General features: G+C 35.7%; 1 protein-coding gene across 1 annotated transcript; it reads right to left on the reverse strand.

Moving 5' to 3' along the window:
* Positions 1-701: 701 nt before the first annotated feature.
* On the reverse strand, positions 702-25,862 carry LOC113496394 (transcription factor Ken). The gene is made up of 5 exons (XM_026875583.1): positions 24,770-25,862; positions 6,063-6,245; positions 5,486-5,606; positions 4,870-5,340; positions 702-4,757 (listed from the first exon to the last, which is right to left on the reverse strand). Exons 1-5 carry the CDS (start codon positions 24,838-24,840, stop codon positions 3,825-3,827), a joined length of 1,779 nt encoding a protein of 592 aa, XP_026731384.1. The 5' UTR covers positions 24,841-25,862; the 3' UTR covers positions 702-3,824.
* Between the last annotated feature and the right edge of the window lie 961 nt (positions 25,863-26,823).

Below are 26,823 nucleotides of genomic sequence, written 5' to 3' on the forward strand. Positions count from 1 at the left end.
CTTAATTATTTTGTAACTTTATGTCACGTTTACATCTTATCATATAAATAAGTATTTTCTCAGAAGGCTTTAGATAAATTTTAGGATTTATTCGTCAGTTCTCATTAAACCTATGTCATGATTCGATCAAAAAAGTTTACGTCTTATTTCTCCCAAATTCTTCGTTCTCGTCTGTATTTAATATTATTTAATGCTGTGTTTGTATTGGTTTTGTATTATAAGCTCTTCCAAATAATTGGTAGTTGATAGAGAGTACCTTTCGTAATAATTTTTATTGCGTCTTTTATAAGTTGTAATAAACGTTATCAAAAATCATGATCAGATCATGAGATCATCGGTTTTACTACAATTTTGTTAATTGTACCTAGGTAAACTATGTATAATCTGAACTTAATTCGAACGCAAATCATGCAACAAAAAATCTGGGTGATCAATTCAGCTCATGAAAATAATTGAAGGTTGAATTACGTAGAATTTAATTCTGACAACTCTTAAAACACTGCAAATAAAGTATGTGTGTAGTTGTAATAACGGCTATTGGGAAAGTAATTTTCGTTTGAACTGCACACTTCTAAGCAAGACTGTCGGCGTTGTGGAAAGAGACGCCTATACTAAATGTAAAGCGCTATCTCGCTCAGCATAACAGTTTAAGGGCAGTACAGGCAGATTGAATGATTTTGGCATTGAAATAAACAACAGTGGAGTGTGTAACTAAAATATTCTCGTTATTTAATTTACTAACGTACGGTAAGAACACATTTTTACAGAATGTTATTTTCTAAACAATATCTACATAAAATTGTACAAGTATGTGAAAACTTATCAAATACCTTTTAATTTACAATTAACAGAGAAAAATCAATATTCAAGTTCAACAAGATTAAGTTAAGCTTTATTAACCATTAAACTTACAACTAGTTACTATTTACACATTTTTTTTATTCTTAACAACGTCATGTTTTCATACAAATTAATATTTCGAATCGGTTTTTTGGTGTTTCCTAGATATGTACCGTTGTAAAAACTTTACACATTTGTTCGCGTTATTTAAGTTGCAATTTGACGAATTTCGTAATATTTAATATCATTCATCGTTTGACAATAACCAGAGACCATTCTCCGGAGAGCAAAATCTGTAAGTAGCGTCTACTCGTCCTTAGGACTTTCACGCGTTGTAATAATATTAGTTAGCCTTAATATCTAAGAAACACAGTTTACGTATAAGTAAAACCTACTTGCATTGATATTTAATTTTAAGGCAATTCCGACATTCGCCGAGATAATATCACATCGATCCTATTCTACAAGTTGGTTCCGAAGAAAATATTTATAAAAATACAATTTGTTCAAGTTACGTATAGGGTAGGCAGCGGTGTTTGTGGACGATTTATTTTGTCATGCATCGTTGACTTAATTCTAATTTTCTATTTACACGAAACAGCATTGGTACACGCAACACGCTGGAACCTGTGTAGCAATAATTGTAGATTGTACTTAAGTACAATACTGCAAAACAACAGAGTCCGTTTGGTGTAGTGATTAAGCTACGTTTATTACGAACGCGTTCACGTGTATCAAAACCGAAGATTAAAAAATGGAAAACGCAATGGAAGACAGCGTTCTCAACGTGCCTACTTAAGACAAAACAGACAATTATCACATAGAATAAACCTAAACGATTCCTTGAAATCACAATCCTTATAATTAAATTGTTCCCCAATTATTAATTACGTCAATATCGACGACGAATATAACACACGAAAAAACGACAAAAATCAGGTATAATAGGTAACGTTCGGAAAAGACATTAAAGCAACTCGACAATTTCTTAGTTTACTCTATGTTTTGAACAACTCGTTGGTAACTTTAGTTTTATTCAAGTAAACAATTAACAACAATAATTGCATTGACAAGTATCCGCATGAATGAAAATATAAAAAAAATAATGGAATCCCAAATAAAAGTACGTATAAACGGATTGTACAAAATGAGTATTACGGAAGATATTTTTTTTTAATAAGTTCAGTTTCGATCTGACTTACTTAAGCTAACTTTATCGGGTTTCGACTTTGTTCCTCTAGTTGCATTAAAACAATATTCTGACCCAGAATTATACTTTGAACTAGTATATTTCTAAAGAGCCCGAGGCTTTGTGTTGAGTTTGTCATCATGACTGGTTACCATGGTAACAATGTTGACAGACAAGTATCAACCATCCACAATAAAACATGGACTTCCATACCTAAAATTAACGGTACAAGCACTGATGAACAATGAAAGTATAAAGAATCCATGTTACCGAATACTGACTACCATATTCAGGTTTATATATCAATGCAATATTTGAACAAAGACGAAATCGTATCACAATAGTACGATGAAAATAACAACCCGATAAAATAGCTTCAGCAAATGAATCGAGGAGCACAATACAATGTACTGTATTGATCAATAACAAAAAAATAACTTTTGGCATCATACTTTCGAAACAATCGATCACTAATTTTGTATACTTTGTATAATAGAAGCCTTAATTAAGATTGAACATCCAGCCTTCACTACAATAATAGCTTTAATATAACTGGCCACAGTAACGTGTTCGATAAAAAGCGACATCGAAAATAAGTTTCGAAGATTTTTAAATAAAGTTAAAGTACTAGTAGATAAAAATATTCATTTGAAAATAATGCCTGGTAAGCTTCGTATTAACACTAAAGTAAATTAATCCAAAAATAAGAAGACATTTAAGCTTTACAATAAAGTTCGCAACGGAATTACGAAAGTGGTTACAGAAAGTTGAACGTTAGTAACTACAGATGAGATTATTTAATTGGTTCCTACATACTTTAAGTTAAACAAAATCAAAATCATTTCAGGTCCCTTTAATTTCTCTTAATTGTACACCAAAACATTTTCATTGCTTTACAAATCTTTGGTGCTTATCCACATTGCAAAATTCGGCACGAACGAATGGAAGGATGTGCAAACTATAAAATATATTATTACGAACACATTTTTTTTTTCACAACAACATAAAATGATAAAACCTAATATTGAGATTGAAAATGTCGTAAAAAGCTGCGAAATGTCAAGTCAGATTGTTTGGAACGTAATGGGAATTAAAAACACTGAGACTAAAGCTAACTAAATTTTAATGGTACAATTCGAAGAGATGTAACAGTGACAGCAAATATTTTACAGGAAGCACCAAAATATGGACGACGGCAAAATTGATATCAATGATAAAATGTGCTTAACTTACAACTGTCCTAATTCTTAGTTCCAATTCTGACTAGATCTATTGACTGTATACTTGTTACAAGTATAAAGTCAATACGAACCCTTGTTAACGCCACAGAAGATTCATCAAGATACTGATTTAAATTAGGAGGTAGTTTATGTGACGTTATTTATTAAGGTCTTACATACTTCGCAACTTTTCTTTGACAAATATGTCTATTTTCTATGCTTAAGGAATTAATGTGTCGGTGGCTTTTAATAATATTTACCCTAATGAAATACATCTTTCAAATAAATACTATCTTGGAAGGTGTTGGTCCCGGATTATAATTTTTAAACAAATTATAACAATTTGGACCCATTCGGCAAACATGTGATTTTTTTAAATTAGTCATCATCATCACCCGCAGCAACCTTCTGCGAATGCCTCGCCATGAGTATCGCTCTGCGATATCACATGTCCTAAATCTAAACACTTAACAATAAATCCTTCTTAAACACATATCACAATTGAACTCTCACAATGAGAGAAGAAGTTTTTAAAGTCCAAAAACACGTGTGCGCCTGCGTCACGTGAGCGAGCGTCATTCGTGTAAGTTTTTGCTGAGTAGCAAACTGTTGTGTGGCCCTGACAAATGTCTGATGAGTTCTGGTAACGCCTCGAAAGTCAGCTGGCAGAAACAGCAATTAAACCTGCCGGGCGTGTTGGTCCGCCCGTCGTTCTCGCTAGACGATATCACATTGCGATGCACCGAGCATAAATGTTTCAGCAAGTGAGCCTTTTGTTTGAACATAGCTACGCAGAGTCGACAAGCGAATGGTTTCTCTCCGGTGTGCACCCGTAAGTGAGTCTTGAGATTCCACGACATACCGAATTGCTTTCCACAATATTCGCAACGATATTCTCGAACCGGTGCCTGTTTACTGGAACTTTGATCGTGTTCGGTCGCGGATGATTCGTCTCCGCCCATTTGCGGTTGACAGAGCCAAGGGCCCCACGACCCGGCACTGGGAGGTCGGTATTTGAGAGCATCTTCGTGCGTGGCAGTGGGTGGAGTAGCACTCCTTTCGGGTAAGTACGGTGGCGCCGAAGTACTGAGCGGGTGCAGTACTCCAAGTCGAGCGCTGGCGGCAACAGCAACAGCGCTGCCAGGTCCTTGTGTATACCGGAGGTGAGCCATTTCTTCTAAGTAGCTGGGAGGGAATGAGACAAACGGAGGATTCTGCGAAGGTGAGTTGTGAAAGCCAGGTCTTCGTTTTCGATGGGGAGTCACCACATAGTTTTCAGGTGATGTCTGAACCAGTGATATCAAATCTTGATCAGGGGGTTTGAGATGTGCGTAGTCTTCTAACTTGACAGTCCGTAGGTCTAATTCCGGTGGTTCTAAGTAATGCGATTTCCTTTTAGCTCTTTCAATTCCTCGACCTAACCGATCACTAAGCAATTGTCTCCGGTATACTGTTTCCTGGGGTTGATCGTCCTGACTTGATGATGTTGATCTTCTTCTCGCAATATTCTGGAATAATCAAAATATAACAAATTAATATTTATTTAAGTAAATAGATTGTCAATGTGGTTTTATTATATTTGCAAGATGTAAATGTGTCTTAATGATATTTGTTATTTACCTTAGCCGCAACTGTTTCTACATCCACGTCCTGTGAGTCATCGTGTTCACTGCCTGTGTTCTCTGAATTTCTCGCCAATGACAAGTTGACCGGGTTTGATGAACTTCTTCGTCGTGCCATCAGCCGTCCGCATTCCTTATCTCTATTTTCTCCGTCTTGTTCTTCATCATCCCTTTCATCATTGCTACTGGTTGACATATTTTCTTTCTTTATACTCATATTTTCGTCGCCTTTGTCTTTGCTGTATCCCGCGCCAGGAGTGACCAGTTCGCTCTCTGAATGTGAAGATCCTGAGGGTGCATCGTGTTTACTGCTCTCATTGCTGTTGATGTCGGTCTTCAGGGGCTTCTTGAGTCGGTCGCACGATCTGTTTCTTTCTTCAGCTTGCTGGCGCTCCTTTGTTGATTTCCATACGTCTGACTTAATTTCCAATAATTCGAACAATTCTTGCATATCATCTATTTCACCAGACTGTAAAAGAAAAAGGGCAGTGATTTAATATCCTTGTTGATTAATGAAATGCACTTGGTCGCAGGCTGTCGAGTTCCTTGGAAACTAATTAATACTATGATAATGTGATTGTGTAGTGAATATATAAAACAAGTTGGATGCTAACCTCAATGTAGGCTTGGCCACTGTACAAGAACACAAGGAGATGCCTCATGAGAGTGCTGCTGATGCCCGACATGTGAATCGTGACCGGATTCTCGACTGATGGCGTATCATCCAGTATTTTCCTGCGAAACAAACAATATAATTGTAAGCTTTTTACTTAGAATCTCAGGTATCTGTTTAATTATCTGACTATGAATAAAATATGATAGATGTTAAGTAATTGTAATTTTATTCATATATCCTGGTCTAAAGTCCGATAAGACAGTACGTCTTTCGTTGGTACATACTCACAACCTACACCTACTAGATACCAGTAGCTTCAATGTGGATTGGCTTACCAATTAACCTTATTAAATAATCAAGATTAGATTACAGTGATGCTCTATTCGAGAACTATTGTTGGTAGTACTCGAAATGAAAATTAGTAGACGACGTAACGTAATATTATTACTAGCATGTATTTGTAACAATTATGTTTTTACAGAATAAGGGGTTGTACTGAGCAAGGAGATTTCAACCTAAATGTTACTGTCTTAAGTATTTTTTTCATATGAAGTATAAAGTTATCAAATACGTACCTGATGAGCGGGCTAGCAGCTGCCATGACGATCCTGTGCGCGGCCAGCGGCACAGCGTCGTCGCAGACCAGAACTAGGTCCGAGTAGCGGGCGCCGCGCCACGCTGCTCCCACCTCGTTCAGGATGCAGGCGTGGTGCTTGCCGTACGTTAAGGTCAGCAGGCCCTCGCCCATCATTCCAGCACTGAAATAGAAATATATCATAAGTATTTGAGAATTTTCCTTCCCTTAAAACTAAAGACCACTTTTTTGTTAGATGTTGGACGGGAAAGTGATTTTTTTATTCCATCTTTAAGAGTAATGAATTTTATGACTAAGATTGGAACAACTACTACGTAGTGGGCTCTTAGTGACTACTCAATAAAATGCCATTAGTTCGCATAGGTCAGGAGGTGTGGCTGCATTGAGTGAACCCGGTACCAGTTCGGTTTCTTGTCTTTTTCTTTTCCAGCCAGATAAAAGAAATAAAAATAAGAAGACATTTTGCAGACAAAAATTAGTAGTTTGAGTTGAAGTCATTGCATATTCAACAGGTACTCATAATTAAGTGAAAATAAAAGGTGGACCGCTGAACAGAATTGAAAATACAAATGGTATGGTGAGAATTTTACAAACATTAAATAAGATATCGATATCTTAGAAGGAGCTAAACAATAATAAAACTCCCATTATAATCATAAAAACTATCTTGACGATCATCGTACTCCTTAGTTTTTACAATTGTGTGAAATTCGAGTCGTAACGAATACCTATTGTACTTGACTAACGTGTGAATTTGTTTGAAGTACTTTGAAATCATTACATCTTGGTTTTTGTTGACAGTCATAGTCATAAGGAAGTGCAGCTATTAAAATCAAAACTTGATTATTATTAAACGTAGCAATTAAGCGAATTGATTTACAGAATGATTTCGTCGACCGTTAGTTTTTTATGAATAATATTATCTAATTGGAAGATGAGTTCAATTATTGTTTCGTGATCAGACTCGTTGTATAATTTAGTAAATAAGTGAAATCATGCCGAAACTGAGGCACGTCATAACGTTCTCGGTTCATTAGCCTTGTTCTATGCCAGACTGAAAACCGCCGGTGTAAAGGAAGACAAGGCTAAAGGCAGCCGACTGTTACGATAACAAACGATTCAATATCATTGCTCGCAAAATTGAAATCGATACATGTTAAAGCCAATGTTCACATCGACCATTTAGGCAGATACACAATAGGTCAACCGAACAATTCTAATTTCCCAACCAAATTAAAAAGGTTAAAAGGTGAGAAGAATTTAAATTAATGAACAGCTGACGTGTTCTTGGACTGCCAAAAGTAGCAACAGAAGTCCTAGTTGCAGGTGCTAGAAAGCATGTTGCAATGGAACCTTGGCCCGATAAAGCATCAGAACGTGCTATTAGCATTGCGATAGAAGCGCAAGATCGTTTAAAAGACGATCAACGGGCGCTTCTTTTGCATTGTGTTCGGGTTTAGCAACAGTGGGGTCACAAGCAGTGGAACACTGCTCATTGTTGTCGGCAAGTGCTGCTATTGTTGCACTGTTTCGCTCAAAAGTCATATTTAATTGCGATGCTATTTAAAAGTGCAAGGGACAAGTCTCGTAACGAGACACCGAAATGATTTTTTTTACGGAAAGATGGTAATCATCGCACGACTATGATTTTAATTGTATTTCCCTAATACCTTTACAGATATTTTGACACGCTGTCATACATATACATACATACATATAGATGTCGAAACAATTGAGCTAATATTTAATAATTAGTAATTAATAGCGTCACTTTTGTCACACGTGTAACAAAAATAACTTTTCTAAAGGAACATATGTCGTTTGACGGTCTAATTTAAAACAGGTAAATAATTTGCTTTACGGAACCATAATTAAGGTTTGGATAAGAATATGCGAGACTTCTGAGACCCGACAAAGAATTAACATTTCCTTGAGCGCGGGAAACGAGTAATTGAAATGAGAATTATGTGTTTTGTACAGACCTGTACACGGTCACAAAAAATAGATAAGTAGGTATTATTCCGAAGACTGTGATTTTAAATTTTCCTCAGGCTATGAGTGTGGGCTGTTTCGTTATAATGAGGCTGTAAATGAAGGCCACGAAATTAATACAAATGTCTATTACAAGTATGACCTGATCTCGTAAAATAACATCAAAATTCGAATATTCTTGGTGAATATTAAAAATATGGGTTAATTTAGGATCCTATTTACTTTGAACAAATAAATTCGCATTGGTTTATTTTCCATTCGGCATATCAAAAATATATAAACAGTTTAAATGTATAGCGCAATTTTCCATGCTATAAAATATAGACGTCTCTTTTCAACATGGGCGTTTCGTCCTTGGGCGGCGTGGGCGGGCCCAGCGGCGATACTAAAGAGGCTATCTAAATCAGCAGTGTATTGGGTATAGTGGTGTTTTCAGGACTGTGGGCAGCGGTGCGCGGCAGGCTCACCCGCTATTGTCCGTGCGTAGCCGGTCGAAACGATGCAGTTCCCATGTTTTGCATCAAATTAGCGTTATCTAGGGTTGCCGCTGAAGCCGGTTCAAGGCCTTTTGAATGGACGTTGATGGGCCTTTAATTCTTCGCAGTATTGTTGGATTCCTCAAATTGTTGTTTCAAGTAATTATAAGCGTGACTAATGTGGGTACAAAATTATGCTGGGCCAAGTGCTTCCTGCTTTTCTTTCACTTGTAGATATCTCGCATGAATTGGGAGTTCCCAGTTCAGTAATAAAGAATCCAGAAATCACTGTTTAGAAAACAGTATTTTCTAAAGTATTTTCACTCAGTATTTCAGAAAATCCGTACAGAAAATGGTAATGAATAAAGAAAATTGCATCCGCAATTGTATTCTATCTGAAAACTTATTAAAAAGTATCTAAAATAGACCGTGATAGGCTAATTTTGCGATAGATTGAGATTAATCGATTTATTGTTAGTTTTTCTACCTCAAATCTATTTCAGGGTTGATTTCAAGATCGATGACTCAGACTGGCTGTCAATAGCCACAACATAATTAGTTTTCGCTTCGTTGCATCAAAGGGAAAATTGCCGACTGAAGTCGTGAGCAATCGGCACGTTGTACATATTCAGAGAAAAATACTGTCTACATAATAATTGAATTTGTATCTGTTTGTTTGTTGTGAGTCAGGCATCTTGATTTGAATAGTCAAGGCCGAATGTAATCAAATGTTTATATTCCACACGTTTCAATGTTTTATTAAAGCTTATTGTTTTTGAATGTTTATGTCTGTAAAAAGCTAAAATATATATTCTATTACCATATGCATTATAATCGAGTTACCTACCACATTTTATTTCGATCGTTTGCATATAATTATTAAGAGACTGCCTATTTAATTAAAATATTATCAAAGAAGATCTAATAATTTAAATTTATAATCATGCGGTTTCCTTTTTAAATTTTATGCCATCTATCAAAGTTTTCTATAACTACAACGATAAACAACTTTCCCTTTAACCTATGGATCGCGATAGAGGGCGTTAAAAACTTCTTCAAACACAAACTAGATGGCAGCACTCGTCTATAAGAATTACTTGTTCGATCGCTAGTACAAAGTGTTTTATGTGAATGAAAGATAAGGCCAATGTTTTTTCATGTTTACATGGCCTCTTGATATAATCTTCGCTATACAAGCACTTACTTTCACCGACGAATTTCAGAGCACAATAATCCGGATATTTAAGAACAAACAATCTCTTTACCTGTGGCTTACTCATTCGGGTGCCAACGAAGGTAATATGGCGCAATGTTCAAAACAATGTACCTTTATTCTCATTACTTTTTACAATGTGAAAACAAAACCAAAAGCTATACGAACAAAATAATTGATAGTTTTGTAGGAAAGGCGATAGCTATTGGCTCTTGCGTTTCACAAGTGCTAAAAGTCAGTGAAATGGGCTGGCTTAGCGACTGGTAATTATCTAGTACCATTGAAATGTCGAATTCAATTACATACTTAGCGATACGAGGTGATATTAGCACTTAGGTTACATCATAAGGGTAAAGAGTAAGAAATACATTAATATTTAAATGTCATTAAGAGGTTAATTGTAATATTTATAGGCATAATTAAATAATTATAATTATAAATCAACACCAATAAACTATGCAAATAATTAATGAACACGACGAAAGTCACGAAAACCAATTAATACGTTTTTTGTCGAATCAGGAAGAGTACAACACTTGTTTACCATACCCGCATCTATAAAATTATCTCAATCAGTCCAAGAATCAAGGTTGGTTCATAAAAGAAACGGCTGGCTTACATAATTCAAGCCTCTACTAATTAGGCACGTTCCGAGTACCGACCTAGAATCGTTGACATTACGATCTTATTCCGATTCTAGATTGTTGCTCTCTTAATGGTTTTTATGACAACCATGTCACTGTAAAAGGAGGAACGAACGACGTAATTGTAACTCAATATGTACTTATAAATAATTAGTAACTGGTACGTTTTACAAAAGTAATGGCGTGTTTCTGTAATAGATTGTTTTTTTACGCTCATGTTAGGCAATTGATTTGAGCCAACTAGTTTTATTTGTAGCTATGAAATTATTGAGATATTAATTCTAACATTGTTGCGCTTGTTTGAAAGGTTGAACATTTTGAACAACATTGATGAAAAATGGACGCGGTACATTAGACGTACACATAGTATTTTTTACGTTCAATTTATTGAGTACATATTTCACATACTGATTTTGTATATACGAAAATAACATTAGTTCACATAGAAACCGACTTTCATGAAGAAAAAAACACGAATGCCAATTTAAAACATAAAATTTAAAGAGTTTTGGTTGTCAATTAATTGAGCATATCAGTTGAGACTCCGTCGAATAAACGGTTTGCGAAACGTCGTATTTTCAGTGTTGCAAGCATAGAAATTGTACAAGACCGCCACTGTTGGCCTACTGGAGCGTATGATTAAAAAAAAGTAACAACTTTCCCCGTCGGTTGGTTAATAATTGAAAGTTACGAAAATATCTATGTCAAATCAGCTGATTTATGAACAGAGCTGGTCAAATTTGTGAAGTGGTTTTTGTAATTTGCAATGCAAATCGGCATTCATGGATTTTTTAATATACTTTTACATTTTCATTTCCTCAGTTAAGTAAGCGATATTTCAGGTAAATTAAGTTCTAAATGTCCGTCGAAGAACTATGTTACTACTGTTTTCATAAAATTGCTTAATTAACGAGCAAAACTGCATGAATAACAACACACTAATATTCATTAATTGTCATACAACATAATAATTGTTTGCTAGTAATCCTAATTTGGAAAGGCGTAAAGGAAAACAAGGAATTACAATTAATTATGTGTTGAAATTGTTTTCACGGATAAAACTATGGACATGTACGAGTATGACAAATACATAATGATAAGTGCTACATAAAAGTCCCTTAGGCACGAATAATAAGGAAAAGTGGAAGCTGTTTCTAGTAACCTAGACATAATTACTAAGCTTTTTAAAAAACCCCCGTCAGATTTCCAAAGCTAATATCAAGATTAAAACCTTAGGAAAATAAAACAATTTCAGTAGCTAAAAATTAATGTGTTTAACTTTTTAATACGCAGTTTACCTAAATGCATGATTTTTTAGTAATATTTTAATTTAGAATAACGCACGTTTGTGATGAACGCACTTCCAAAAAAAGTATTAATATCCACCAATATTCCAAATCAGAGCATCACTAAATGCAGAAAACATCGTGAGTAAACTGGCTTATTTGAGAATTTTTCAAGAGTTTTCAAAGGTTATATATAAAGGCACGTCAGAGGCCTATGGGCATTTTAAACTCTGGAAACCAGATAGTGCAAGCATACGATACGAAACGAGCTAAAGGGAGATCGAGAGAGAAAGAATCAAAGGCTACTAAACTACATTTCATCACACCAAAGTTACAAACTAGACGTGCCTCAAAATCATTTAAAATTCCTTATTTATATTAGAACGTATGTTTTCCAAGGACTAGTTTTGGTAATTTAATGATGCGTAAAAGCTATTTTGTTTACACAAAAGGGTAACGCTTACAAATGTTACGTGTAAATACGTAGACATAAGACTAATTCGGCCTTGTGAATATTACAATACATATATTTAACTAGCTGTACGGTCAATGGCACGTGTAAAAAGGGCGGAAAAATCTTTAGAATTAATTAATATGTATTTGGAACATTAATTGTCACCTTAATATGTGTAAAGCAAAATTTTCGATTCCCTTCTGCAATCCTGTCATAGATTAGCTAAAAGTCAGTTGACTTACAATGGCTCTATATAACGCAAATATATAATTAAATATACATATAATTGAAACGTCATCAGGATGGTGAGGTTTTTAGATTCGGGATCATCTGAAGAACGACATTGGATAATTTTTCAGTAACGAATCAACAATTGTACGGATTTTGGCAAAATACTAAAACGTAACTGCACCGTGTCAAGTCTCGATGGATGCATTTGAAAAGTTAATTTGCGTCCAGATATTGTGACAGAGATCTTTAATACAAATTTTCACAATAATGTAATTCTGAATTCAACGTTGCATGAATGCGTTCTACATATAATTTATTGGACACATTTTATGTAGCTTTATGTATTACTAACTGTGTATTGTAGTGCCGTGATAGACACGAAATTATGAAACAACCATTGTTAGGTTACACAAGCAACCGCAGCACAAGTTTACAATGTTGTCTTAGGCCTGAATTACTCGAACAATACAATTATTTTGTATAGCGACAGCGAAATCAAAATATTTTGATCCAATCATTCATTACAAAGTATATAACTTTTCATTAAAATACAAAACAAAAATTCAAGTAAAAATATAAATAAGTTAATTTATTTAATATGCAAATTATATCTATTAAAAACATGATAATTAATATGTATAATTGTTATGGCAACACCTACGATGAATACTGTAATTAACACAGTTCAGATTTAAATCTTCGTAAGTATTTGTAAATAATGTAATTTCACATTATAAAAAGGTTTGGCATTGAAATCGACCCTTAACACAATTCAGTATTGTCAACAATCATTTAAAAGTGTACATAACGCAATAGAAAAAAAATCAGTGTCAGTTGTAACGTTTACAATGGCGCCAACAGCTCATTGTTTCCAACTGATTGATACAATTTCACAATCTATGATCTTTATGAAGTTCAAGCAATAAATAACTCGCTGTGACCAAGAGTAGCCGACGTCAGTGGTGACGTCACGCGGAGGTCACTCGCATTACGCTAGATCTTGCAAGAGATGAGCCTCGTAGAAATGTCAACGACAATAATTGTCATTGAAATATTACGCAAAAGAATCAGTAAGCTGTCGTGGGAATAATTGGGCGAATCGAAAGCGGACAAGCTATTAGCAAGATAATTACGAGACTCGCGTGATGAGACATTTTGGCATTTCGATAAAACTTCACAAAAAAATGGTTTTTCATAAATATTTATAGGAATATTTGAATTTTTAACAATGATTTTTGTGTTTTGCAAATAAAGACCGAAACAATAAATTAAATCATGAAATTGATGACAAATGGGGATTCGCGTTAGAAAACAAAGCAATAAATCAGAACTTTAGAGAATATGACTAACAATTCACGGCGCGCGGCGTCGCTCGGTGTATCCAGGCTAGATCTCAGCATGCTCCGATGCTTTCCGATTGACACACCGGATCGACGCCATTCGGCCGGCTGGTCACAATCGCAGAAAATCTCATGGTTTGCATTTACATGCTCGTGAACAAATTTCTGCTCTACTTACATAACTGAAATGATCGGCTAAATTAAATTGTCTGTTTCCATTTTAACGCCACTTTTGTAAGCCGTTGTAATTTTGCGACAATCACCGAGACACTCACTAAACGCCGATCGGTTACGAAATGCAAATACATCAATTAAACACGCTTTGTGGCATCATAACGGTGTACTGAAACCGGCATTTGAATAAATTAATAATAAGGAAGAGTTCTAAGATTGGGAAGTCGTAATAATAATGCCGGTAGTACACGGCTTCAATGACAAACGCATGTACAAAGGTACTTAGCAACAGGCCAGACCCCTTTACAAGCTTCTAACAGGCGCGTGAAGAATGACAGAAAGCGATAGTGATGTAAGTCGATAGTCGTCAAACAGGAAACCGCGGGGCGCGCGTGGACAGCGATACGCCGCACACGCTTTGTGCTGCTGGCCTTCGGACGAAATGTTCGGTGCCAGCTCTGCCGACTGCCACACCACACACATTATGTAATGCCGACTCCACAACAAACACCACTTCATTCATAACGAGCCTCTGCATGCTAGGCCCCATCGCTGCACCCTCCGCCGGTTCCCATACTCATTGTCCATGCCCATCTTATTACAGCCACGGTAACATACTTTAAATAATTCACATTCGTAATCGATAAGCTATCGCAAATAATTTCCTTTTGCGTTTTAAAACAAGGAACTATCCAAATTAGTTATTTTAATCAGTGTCGACTTGAGTCAAATGAGATCATTGCCATTACGATAATTTGGGTGATAAAGTTTGCTTTACGTTTTACTTTGTTCCCAAAATGTTTATTTGTTTCATTCATCAATTTACTATTAAAAACGTTCTGTGTTTTAACGTTCACTCGATAAAATATATTTTGTTGCTACGTTTATCGGTGGTTTTAGATCGCAGTTTTGTCACTCACTGCCCCATAGTTTTGTGGGTGTGATTTGGAATGTCAGTGTTATACAGACTGATCAATAACTAAACATAACATTGCCGACGTTGGCAACTGGCAAACGTATTTATTAATAAATGCCATCGTACCCTTGTACGAGAGAGTCTTGGGCCGAAAGCGCAAATCAGTTTTACCTTCGATGATGCTAAAATAGCAGCGCGGTAACACTCTCACCTTGCGTTTGATTGACGATCGATCCCTTGTGCCAGATACTTGTTAACTGTTACTGCAAACAACTCTAATGTACATACATACTTATTACAAATGTAACGTTGTGTCGGAATGCGATTGCGACACTTTGACACCCGTCGAGTCAGATGAAGATTTCCCCTGTTCCCGAGGCACCGCCGCCGTCGTCGCGTCGCCGCTCTGATCAACACACCGCCTTTGGCGTATTTCTACATTTTCGCAACTGTTTTGGTTCGGAAACAAATCGAGTTCGTGTTCGACATTTTGCGATCACTGCGGCAGTTAGATGACTATTTATAAAGAACGTGTCTAGGAAAAGGTCGGATTTGATTGTCGGCAGTCATTTGAATATCTCTGGTGTTATTACAGCAAATTATGATGAATTAAATCGTCTATATAGAGGCGTTCTCACGCCGCGAAATTAGTTGACCTTCGCATCTGTGGGCGCTTTGTAACAAACCGAACATAAGTTTATATGAATACAACTATTATTAAATCGATAGTTATCTAAAAAGTTACACACTATTGTTTGAAGTGTTTGCTCGATTGATCTCCACAATTCGCAGGCAATTATTGTTGAGAGCAAGCAGCTAACGAAACATAAAGACGTCTTCTTTGTTTGATTAATATCTATTAGCACCAATCTCTTCCGTTTACTCGACTGTTCTCTACAAACGGTCCGAGGTAAACCAGACTCGTCCAAGGTTCGTTTTGAAATAGGATGGCACTTGACCTTCAGGATGAAAGTCAACAATATTGCGCAACGTATCGGCGCGCGCGCCTCAGAACTCTATGCTAATAACCGAGTACGAGACACATATTGGAACCTGATCATGACCCACATCCATGTTCAAGGATTTCACATATTTGGAATTCGATGATTTCAAAACTGTCAGAATTTTAAGGCGTGTTTTGTTAGCACGTCGTAGATGCATAAATGGATGAATGGAATAATTTTATCGCCATTGAGAATTAATATAAAGCGAAAAAAGCGAAGTATTTTCTTTGGTTTTTCCATGCTGTAATGACGCAAACTCAAACCGCACAATAGATCGGGAGTGAAGAGTGATTCATATTATTAATCACTGTGTTGTTTAAAGTTCTCTCTGAACCATCACGTTCAAAGAATTACATGCCGATCTTTAGAATGTTGTAAGGTTGTAGGACCGGACTAGATTTTTCACCACTCCTTTCTACACATTCAACTGATTAACTCACACATGCGTTGCACGTGGTGTTTGTGTTTGTTTGGGCACATGTGTGCGTGAGTGTGTGCGGCGGTCCGTGTGCGTGTGTATGGCGCACACGGAGGCGTTGCGCGCGCGCATGTGTTGGTGGAGCGTGCGTAGATCCGCGGGCACGTTGCACAGGAGGGGGGAGTTAGCGCCGGCGAGCGGCCCGCGGTTTTGTAACAGCGTTTTATTTCAAGGTCACTCGAGCAGTTTTTAGAAAGTTACTTCACTCAGGTCTTAGGTAAAAACTCACATTTGCATCGTTCAAGTGAACCTCATACCGAACTATGACTGTATTGTTATTATTAAAGTAATTGTGGTAATCTACTGGTGTTTCATTTTTTAATTGAAAATTTCCTGTTCCACCTCGAGTAGTTATAATAATGGATACCGGTTTCGAGTACATACTTGCTGTTCTTAAGAACTCCTTGTTGTTATTGATTATTTGCATAATAAATCAAAGCTGTTGATCATGCATCAATAACATCAAAAGCAAGAATAATTTATATCAGGCATACGTTTTCAAGTACATGAATCACAGCTGCTCAAAGAATCATTTAGTTTCTTAATTTCCGGACGATTTAATGGAAGTACATCAGTCAAATTCCAAATGCAATGTGGAGATGCTCGTTTTCTTGAAGAAAAAATCCATGATGACAGCATTTCTTATTTCGACACATCGTCGTTCACTTCCATATATGAAGCCGTGATCTTCTCCGTTGTCGAAATGATGAAATTTAGTCGACTGCCATTTCGTACAGTTGCATAACTGCCAACGCTAAATTTTGCCGTCAGAGAAAGTATGCGAAAGGTTTTACGTAATACGACCACGTAACTGTTGTAGCGACTCAGTTTTGATTTCCTTGCTTTTATGTCCATCAGTGTTACGTGAATCATTTTTCGGGGTAATTTTGTGAAGCCCAGTTTTAGATAATGTTGCAATCTTAATAACCCTCGTCTTCGTTTGTTTTGAAGTGGTTTCATCATTGTCATGCATCTCATTTGGAGTATTTTAGAATTCGAATACTAAACTGTCAATGATTTTTGAGTAACCTTATAAATCTATCCTTCTTGTTTCTATTAGAGACGGGTCTTAAGAATGTATTCGTCATTCATAGACATTTCCTTTTATGTCTATGATCATGCATATTTATGGAATTATATCTTTTTATAATTGAAGATCTTTATTCAATTCTTATATCTTGTATGTGGCCTTATACGGCTTATTGTTTGATTGGTATATTATAAGATAGTAATTTTCTATGAGCAAGTATAATTCGCAATGAATAGTCGGTTAGATTTTGTGGACCTTTGATGGATGTTTAAGGTTATGTCGATAATTTAAAATTTAATTAAAGAGATTCAAAGAATTTAGTTATTGCTATAAAATTAAATATTGTTCCTTTAGCAGTACTTTCGGAACGAAATCTAATTAAAAAATGTTCAATCTCCGTATCCAATAATGTGCGTAAACACTATAAAAATGACATCATACGATTTTGTATAAAGCTGCAATTTTGTTTATTTTTTCGCATTACTTAAATCGTGTTTTCGTAACATAAAATACGATGTTAGTTTATAAGTGAAGATTAAGTTGTATCAAACTGAGAACCACAATACAATCTCTGTCCTAATTTCGGAGTTATCAGCGAAGTCAAATATCAACGAAACCGTACCGTACACATGCTTCTGATGGAGATAAGCAAACCTAAGGATTTGTGACTTCAAGTATCGTTACTAAGATTTGTTGATTTTGATAATGTAATACCAATTGAACTGAATTTAGATGACGTAACGAGGTTTTAATAGAAAGAGTCAACTGATCTAATATGGATGAAGGCATACAAGATGAGATATCAAACAAAGAGTGTTCTATTTACAAGGTTTTAAAGAGAGAGAGAATTGTTTTTCAAATAGGATGAGTTTTTATATTCTTAAAGTTACTCAAAACTTGACGACGAAAAAAGATAAGACGATGTTAAATGAATTCAATTTTTTGTTACAATTACATCAACTAAGTGTAACGGTTGCTCAAGTGGGAAAATGTGCCGTAATTTAACTGAGATAACCATCACCTTTCGCAATCACTGCAAACATTGAGCGCGTTTGGAAAATGGAGCGATGTAAATAAAAATTATAATTTCATTCGTCACAATTTACGTGTGAAAATTAAACAATTAGACGCAGATTTAAGAAGAAATGATTGTATCAGAGTTCGTTGACGTTCGCAATATAATAATGCAATAATTTCGAGAGCATACTGTAACTGGAAACGCTAATGGAGATATTAAAAATTATAAAATAAATACTTGTGCTAACAGTGTTACAGTGGGTCCTATTATCTATAATGGTACAGGAAAACATCTAGGAGGAAACATAAATATGAACTTACTATGCACTTATATATAGAATAGTGGGACAAGCGACAATACTCAGAGAATCGTAGACGAATTATCAATAGGGTTACTGTGTTTAACTAATGACAATTTAAATTGTTTAGAAGTAGAATTCTATATTTCCATATATCCATATACCTTATGGAGCGCATAACTCGGTTATGAGAGCAATTGTAACATTGAACTTAAATCATAAAAAAATGTAACTTGCTAACGAGATCGCAATTGAAATTTAAACCCAAATAAAATTCTCGAAGAAATTTCGGCAACAATACCACGACTTGCGTTATCAGGCAAGTTGTAAAACAAACTGCTAAATTAGCTTTCGCAAATTGCGATATCTGTACAACGAGTTCCTTTATACCCACAGCAGGAAATTGAAAGGATTGTAAAATATTTACAGCAAATACAGTGAGATTCTTGTTCACAAGTAAGGACAATGAAGCTATAAATGTTACGTTTATAGATGGGGTATGTTGCTTTTATATTATTCAGTTAACAAATATAATAGGTTGTAAAAATGAAGAAGGATTTAATGACGTAAGTTTGAGACGGATCGAAGATGATACTGTAGAAGTCGGTTTATTTAAAGAAATGGCTTTTCTAGAAGGTTCTCTAAATTAGAATTTAGGAATTCAGTGACTGATACAAAGTAAATATGAAAATAAAAATATTATCAATATAGATTCAGTCCAATAGTGGTCTCTAACGCGAAAATTGTACTTTTAACAATTGAATCACGATTCGTCACAATGGAATCGTATGCTGACTAATAAAAGTATTTTATTATTGTGAACACATGCGGTTTGCTTTCTACAGAACCATTAAATGATGAAAGGGATATTTTAAAGAGGAGGATTCTTGATGTTACTTAGAAAAGTATATTTATATAGGAGTAAATAGTATTGTTGTGTTTTGGTCTTCGTTTCATTAAATACTGAGCTTTGATTGTTATCAAACAGAGTGATAATGAATATAATAATGCGATAAATAAAATTAGAAATTCCTAAAACTCAGTATATTTTTTTGTTTAAGTCTTTCATTTTTAATTCGTTGGTGTACAGCAAGCAGTATTGGCCGAGGTAATATGAATGGAGAGATAAGAAATAATGAAAGGTGTTACGTAACTTTCATTACGACAGAGTCAATGGCTCTTATCAAAATTTTAGTCATAATAGTAACTGACCTACCCGTACGCTCGCATTTTGCTAAAAATACATACTGGGCGTGAAACGTGTACTTTCGTTCACGATATTTCAGTTTTATTAGCCTTTACTCTAGGGTTTGGTTGTGTGAGTGAGCGCGCGTGCGCCGAATAGTGGGGGTTTGTGGGAAATTGCGCGACAGTGTGAGTGCACTCACACACGCGCAGCACGCCCTACTCCGGATGTGAGCGCAGATTTGTACGCCTGTGAATGTGCTAGACTAAATTGATAGGTCTATGCGTTATCTATGAAACACTATTATTTATTGTGTGGCGGTGTGCCAGCGACAGGGCCGTGTGTGAGTTATTGTTTGGAAGCCTTGAGGTCTCTAAGTTATTTTACTACTTGCCACTAATCAAATTGCCTATAAAATTGTGAACAATCACACTTTATGCGTAGATGAGAATTTTTATTGCCCACTGTGACAAACGAATATAATTAATTTATTGTAGTGGTCAAGGTTTGACATAACACTACCAGTGTGATGCATTACGTGCATTAAATTTATTGGCATGCTTGTATTCGTCTAATGCACATCTGACACCGTTTTCCACTAAATAATGAACGAAGAACCTTGTACGAAGTACTCACTAGTAAAACACGCGTTAGCAAGGGTCTGTCGAAAGCGTTAGACTATAAATATTAAATATTCAACGCAAGGGTAACTGCGTAATAAAACTAATAGACCAAAACACTCTGGCCTTTAAGACTCGTAATGACATTATATTATGAAAATATAAATAAGACACCTTTTCAATTTTATTGACCCGTCGGCCTTAAGAAAGTATGTTTTTGATTTGGTACGAAAGCGGAAGCCGTTTGAAACCGCACCCATTGATGTGAACGATGATGGTATTGAAGATTCTGAAGGCAAACTAGTACAAGGACTTCCGAGAGTTATAAAGGATGAACCCTAATTGAGTCGGGGGCTCGTTCGTGTGCGTAAACGTTTGAAAATCGAACGCGGCTCGGGCGTGCGTGTGAGCATTGCGTGCGCGCAGACTAGCCGATAACAATAAACTATTTCCGAAGTGACCCAGTTCCAACGTCCTTCGGTAATTTGTACCGTGAACGGGAACAAGAAAGGGCTGGGAGTAATTGACAACGACCATTCCGAATTTTATTGTCCTAACACAATACATCGCTTTGAACTACTATATCTGCCGCTTTGTTATTATTACTCCTTCAATAATAATCTCAAATAGCGTCATTTATGGCCTTGAATATTTTTAGTTTAAAAGGACCGCCATTTATAACATGGCCATTAGAAATATTCAGGAGCACTTGCAAGCAATTTTTAAATGCCGACGCGCGATGGTGAGTCTGTAAAAATGAGCTCTTAAGAATCTATCTTACTAGAACATACCTGTAAACTGTGCTAACACACGAATAAAGACTGTGACCATCACATTTAACTAGTAAGGATACATTAAAATTCGATTAAATAATGATTAAAACGAAACGAAAAGATGTTAATGAGCCTCTGTGTATCTACTGTCCAAATGTTACATGTATTTCACAACCGGCACACACTACCGACAAACGTATCGAGCCCTATGATAACGCTTTTTAATTCAGTTCAATGTCAAATGGTACGCAGAACTATGAAGAAATTCCATCGGATGATAAAGAAGTTGAGACACTCCGGTTCGGATGGATAACCGCGGTGCCGAATATATTCGTAGTTCTGAGAAAATGTTTATGTCGACTTTGCAAGGAGTAAATGTCGATTGCGAAATAGCTCCGAGCTGCGGCTCTCGCATTTGGGATTTTAGAAATGTTTGCGTTTCTACGTTGTAAACCTAGTTTCTCGGTACGTTAAATACGTGCACAAAGCCTGCTAACACACGATGCGTTTTGCCTATTGCTGGTCCATTGAAAATTCATATTTTTGCGCAACGCGTTCTGTTTTCGTCTATTTGTAATGTATCCGCTGCTATTAAGAGTGTTGTCGTTGCCTTATTTTCTATACTTCCTACGTTTGTTATTCATGACAATTATAGATGGTAATATTAATTAGATTCAAGATTTTTCCTATTGCTATGCAACGTTTGAATAATAGTCGTGATAAATTCATAGTAGCAGCGCCATATTTCCTGGAAATAGGAGTTACAATCGAATCATAGCGTGACCTAATTACATCAGTAACATTTGTGGTCATATTACAATTATTAGTAACGAATAGATTATAACTGAACAAACAGAGGCCCTACGTTGTGTTTCTAATTAGTTTATGCAAACTGCAGGCGGGAAAAGATCTAGTTTTTACCCACGTGTAGACGATAACCGAATGGATTGTTCCACACGGAAGTTATATTTGATATTGCGTAAAATAAATATTATCGTTTGTAATTAATGTCGTGTTTGACAATGCAAAACTAATTATTTGATTGTGTACTATTGAGTTTATTGATACAAATGTAATAATGCTAATAAATATAATCGATAAGTGTTTAAAATCAAACTGAGTATGAAACTGAGTAGCATTAGAAATACAATCAACTCTAAATTGAAACTTATGAAACATTTACTGCATTATAAACATTCGGGCCTTAAATAAAGTAAGCCTGAGCTATTTGCGAAGAAATCTAGTATTACAGAGAAAACCAGTTGGAACAAAATCTTGTAAGAAACAACTCTGTTAAGACAGGTCTGATAAACCTAGCCAGGTCAGACATTTTGAAATTCCAACACAAACTAAAGGTAATTACGGTTAAGTTTATCAAAATTTAAAGGTTACTGAAATCAAAAATCTTATCGTAACAATTGGTCTTATCGAAGCCCATCGTGTTAATCAGACAATACCGAAGGCCGACAGATATAGTTTTAAAATATTACAACCAGAGTTAATTCAAGTCTTTGGTTTCATAACACATTTGAATACCAAGGTTTGTTGTTTATTAAAATATTTATAAGCTGTTTACTTGGTATAATGTGTTAAATATGTGTATCGAATATTTATCATCAATGTAGAAAAGTTCAAGGATTCGTTTTCATGTTAAATCATCGATAGACACGAGAAATCTTTTTTTAAAGATGAAGCTAATAATAAAATCTTAGATGGAGAATTTCAAAACGGTCTTATTAGAATATGACATGTACCGTTCTAATTTAAGCTAATAAGTGATGGAATGTCTTGTAGTCTTTAGATTGTTAATTCAACCATCTCAGTTTATTTCAGTTCCATTACGGAACACTAAAAATACTCGTGATATTCGTTAAGTCAAATAGAAAAACGGCATTGGGCGATCATTCGTAGCTCGCCCTTTAATTGTTTACTCGTGCCAACACTGCCAACTGCCGACAGTTCTGCTTCATTGACACAATTCTCTCTCCTAACATCACTATCAATTCACATTGCGTAATTTTCGTCTACATGATGATTATTAGCACCATCAATTTGGATGGGAATGACGAGAATAGAGATTTGTAGGAAACATTACATTTTGTTCGCCCTTAAATTAAAAATAGACTCGATGTGTAGGTTTGGCCTTTCGTTTCTATTTTTATTATCTTTCGTTGGAGATGGAATTCAAATTTTTACGTATAGTTTTTTTACCGTGTTAATTATCCGTGTCACTATTTTTTTTCGTTGAAATATTTATGTATATTGTATTGTAAATATTTGTTAACGATAAAACATGTTATCATCTGGTATGATACATCATTTATCGAATTTTAATTTGTACACACAACAATATTTTTCGTGAATCTGCGCAGTGGCATAGTTTGTCGGTTAAGCCGTGAGTAAGGAAAACCGGTGTTTCTTTTGTTAGTTTTTTTATAATAAAAATGTGAAACAGTATTCTTGTAGATACATCACGTATTATAATTAAATTTTCCTATTTCTATTTTGTACAGAGATAGCGGCTTAAAAACTATAAAATATTTCTCAATAGGATTTTTTTTTAAATACCTTCATTATCAATATTTTTCATATGAATCACATGCTACTTTTGTTTCTCACCAAAATTTCCGAGAACCATTATTTTTATTAAAAATTCTGATCAAGGAAGTGATTGTATTTGATCACGCACGAATCTTACAATCAAAACAATATTAGTCAATACCACGTATTATCTACGAGATTATTTAGGAGCCTTGGATAATTAATATGTGATAACCATTATAATATGATTAATAGTAAATAACTTGTATTTTATATTACAATATAATATCTACTTAGTTAAGAAAAATATCATTATTTTTATAGAAATCTAACTTTCGTGGAAGAATTTTAAACCACCGAATATTCTACAATTACGAACCAAAAGCAATGAATCGACTTTTACTATTGCTAAACAAGTATTTATCAGTTCCGAAATCGATTTTATGCTCGAGCAATCAAAAGTGAAATTCGCGGTTAAACAGGTAATTAATTGGCGTTCATTAACGACTGTCGGTTAACTAAAGTGACGACACTTTAAATATAATTCTTAGGAAATTAAATTAAAGGAGGTATGTTCGTTTGAAATTGAAACTGTGTCGATCCATTGAAATAAATAAGATGTATGGTAAAATAACATAAAATAATTTCTAAGGAAGCGTGATCAAAATAAGAAGAAATCGTAATCTTATATTTATTTAACGAGTCTGTATGTCGAATGCGCGCGAAACCAACCGTGGAAAAGCGGCGCGGGCGCAGTTCATACGTTGAGCTCAGACGATTTCGCAATTTCGCAAACCACCATCTAATGTGAACCTATTAACCTCTTCGCCGAGCGAGGCTCCGGCGAAGGCGAGAGGCGGATGAAGCGGCGAATAGTGCGTTCATTAGAGCCAAGGTTGTGTCGACCGTCCCACCGGACTGCCAGCACTGACTACCTACCCGCCGCCCACACCTACATGCATGCGCATCCCCGCATACCAAAATTTAAGGTAAACAAACAAAACGAAACTTACCTTGCCAACTGTAGTGCACTTCTATTTGCAATCTCATTGTAGAAATTAAAAAGAATGTTACTATCGAACATATTAGCACTTAATCACAGCCATATTTTTCACAAAAATATTTTTATAAACAAAAACAATCCGGAGCACCAGCGATCACAGGATAACACAACGCCGGAACCTAGGCACGTCCGTGCGCGAGCGACGTCAAATCAAACTGGCCCGGTCAAAATGACGAAAGTGAAAACATCGCACGCACAGAAAAAAAGGTTGGCGCGGTACAGTCCTTGCAGGCCACCTCTCGCGGGCTCTAGTGACACACTGCGAACTAACTGCGAAGCGCGCGCATCGCCCGTCGCCTATATAATGAAGCGCTCAGAGGCTCAAACTTCAAACGCCACCGGACGGCACAAAAAGAAGATGCCTCGCAACGGTAGCTAGGAAAGATTGAACACAAAGAATAGCGACACGTGGGCGCGTGTGCGTTCACGTGCGAATGTCGGTGTGCGCGAGAGATAGGCGGCCGCAGGAAACTCCGTTCTCTTCCACTAGGAAAGACCTTGGATATGAATCGGCACGTTGCAATGTGTACCGCCATCGCCTACGCCGCTGTTACCTACTTGACGGTACCGACAGATTAAACGATGCTTCCATATAAGATGTTTATATTCCATCTAACGAGGAGATGCAAGACCAAACAAACAGCAGGTCGAGAATAAATATTGTAGTAGTTATAAGTTAATGAGCGTAGCAGATAGCTTTATTGTTATAGCAAGTGGTGGTCGCCTGGACAAACACTATAATTACAAGTGATGATGACGATGATGCAATGAAAGTTGATAATGCTATTAGCAATTTGACACGTATTTAGCGTGGGTGGCCACTGAGAAATTGAAACAGTGGCGCAATTACAGTAGGTGAAGACGTTTAAGATAATGCAGTTAAGTAGGTCATTAGAGAGTTCGCGAATGGCTTTAATAATACACAATTTGTTTAGAGCAAACAAAGCTGTTACTCGGAGAAAGAGGCACGAGTTTAGAAAAAATACTTTTACATATTTCGTACTAAGAAATTAAAGGAATACTGACTTGAAATAAATGAAAAAATATCATAACTAAACTGAATTAAAGTCCAAAAAAATACTGAATTTCTAACATCGATATACCCACATAATATTATAAAGAAAAAATAAAAAACAAAGGAGCAGTAACTGTGTAACAAAATACTGGTTTGTTTGTGTCATAATTTTTATCAACTCAGTCAATATTATCATTTCGATGAATATGCAAATTTCTATATAGAGCACTCAAACCAGATGGGATCGCGTATAAATTTGATTCCGCACTAATGCGACTATAAACTGCTCGGTCCGACGTCGTAACAGCTTTCCACTTTCATTTCCTCACAATCATTGTCTAAACGGATTGGATAACACCGCGAATTTCTTCAAAAGACACAAATTACGTAAAAACTTCATCAGCTACTGTGAGAATTACTTTAATTGCTTCTTGTTTTTGAGTCTTAATTTAATTTTTGTTATTGAAACTTTATTTTCGTAACAAAGTAAGAGTCTCCCACATTGGTCGCGTCGTGTATAATTCTATTGTTTATCTCGATGTGAACATTTACTACATATTTATTGCCATTGAATTAATTAAACACGGAAACATGATATCATGCAAAAGTGATATTTTATAAATGGATCTATTGATGAATTAATAGTGAACTATCGTTGTGTAGAACTATGCATTTATCATAGTTGTACGGGCCTTTTCATATGCGTTGCAAAACAATGGTCTGTTCACGGTTTTACGAAATATCTCTGTTACACTAAAACACAGTCATTAGTGTAAAATATCAACAATTGAATGCCTAGTTTCTTTGATAAAAATAGGTTCACACTCAATCTCCTGTTAACATTAGTCGGTCAATGAAAATGTGGTTTTAATTTATTACCTTTATCTCATTTTGTTTGGATAACTTGAGTTCAGAAAAACAGACTATGAAGTTACGAAACTAAAATTCTCACGCTTTATAAAAGATACATTAGCGACATGCACTCGAAA

Source organism: Trichoplusia ni, chromosome 8 (assembly GCF_003590095.1).
Source record: "Trichoplusia ni isolate ovarian cell line Hi5 chromosome 8, tn1, whole genome shotgun sequence".
Lineage (NCBI taxonomy): Eukaryota > Metazoa > Arthropoda > Insecta > Lepidoptera > Noctuidae > Trichoplusia > Trichoplusia ni.

Coding starts and splice junctions, on each gene's coding strand:
- LOC113496394 (XM_026875583.1), bottom strand. CDS start 24,840: ATGTTCGATAGTAACATTCTTTTTAATTTCTACAATGAGATTGCAAAT. Junction 6,246..24,769: donor AGTGCACTACAGTTGGCAAG/GTAAGTTTCGTT, acceptor TTTCTATTTCAG/TGCTGGAATGATGGGCGAGG. Junction 5,607..6,062: donor GCTGCTAGCCCGCTCATCAG/GTACGTATTTGA, acceptor TTTGTTTCGCAG/GAAAATACTGGATGATACGC.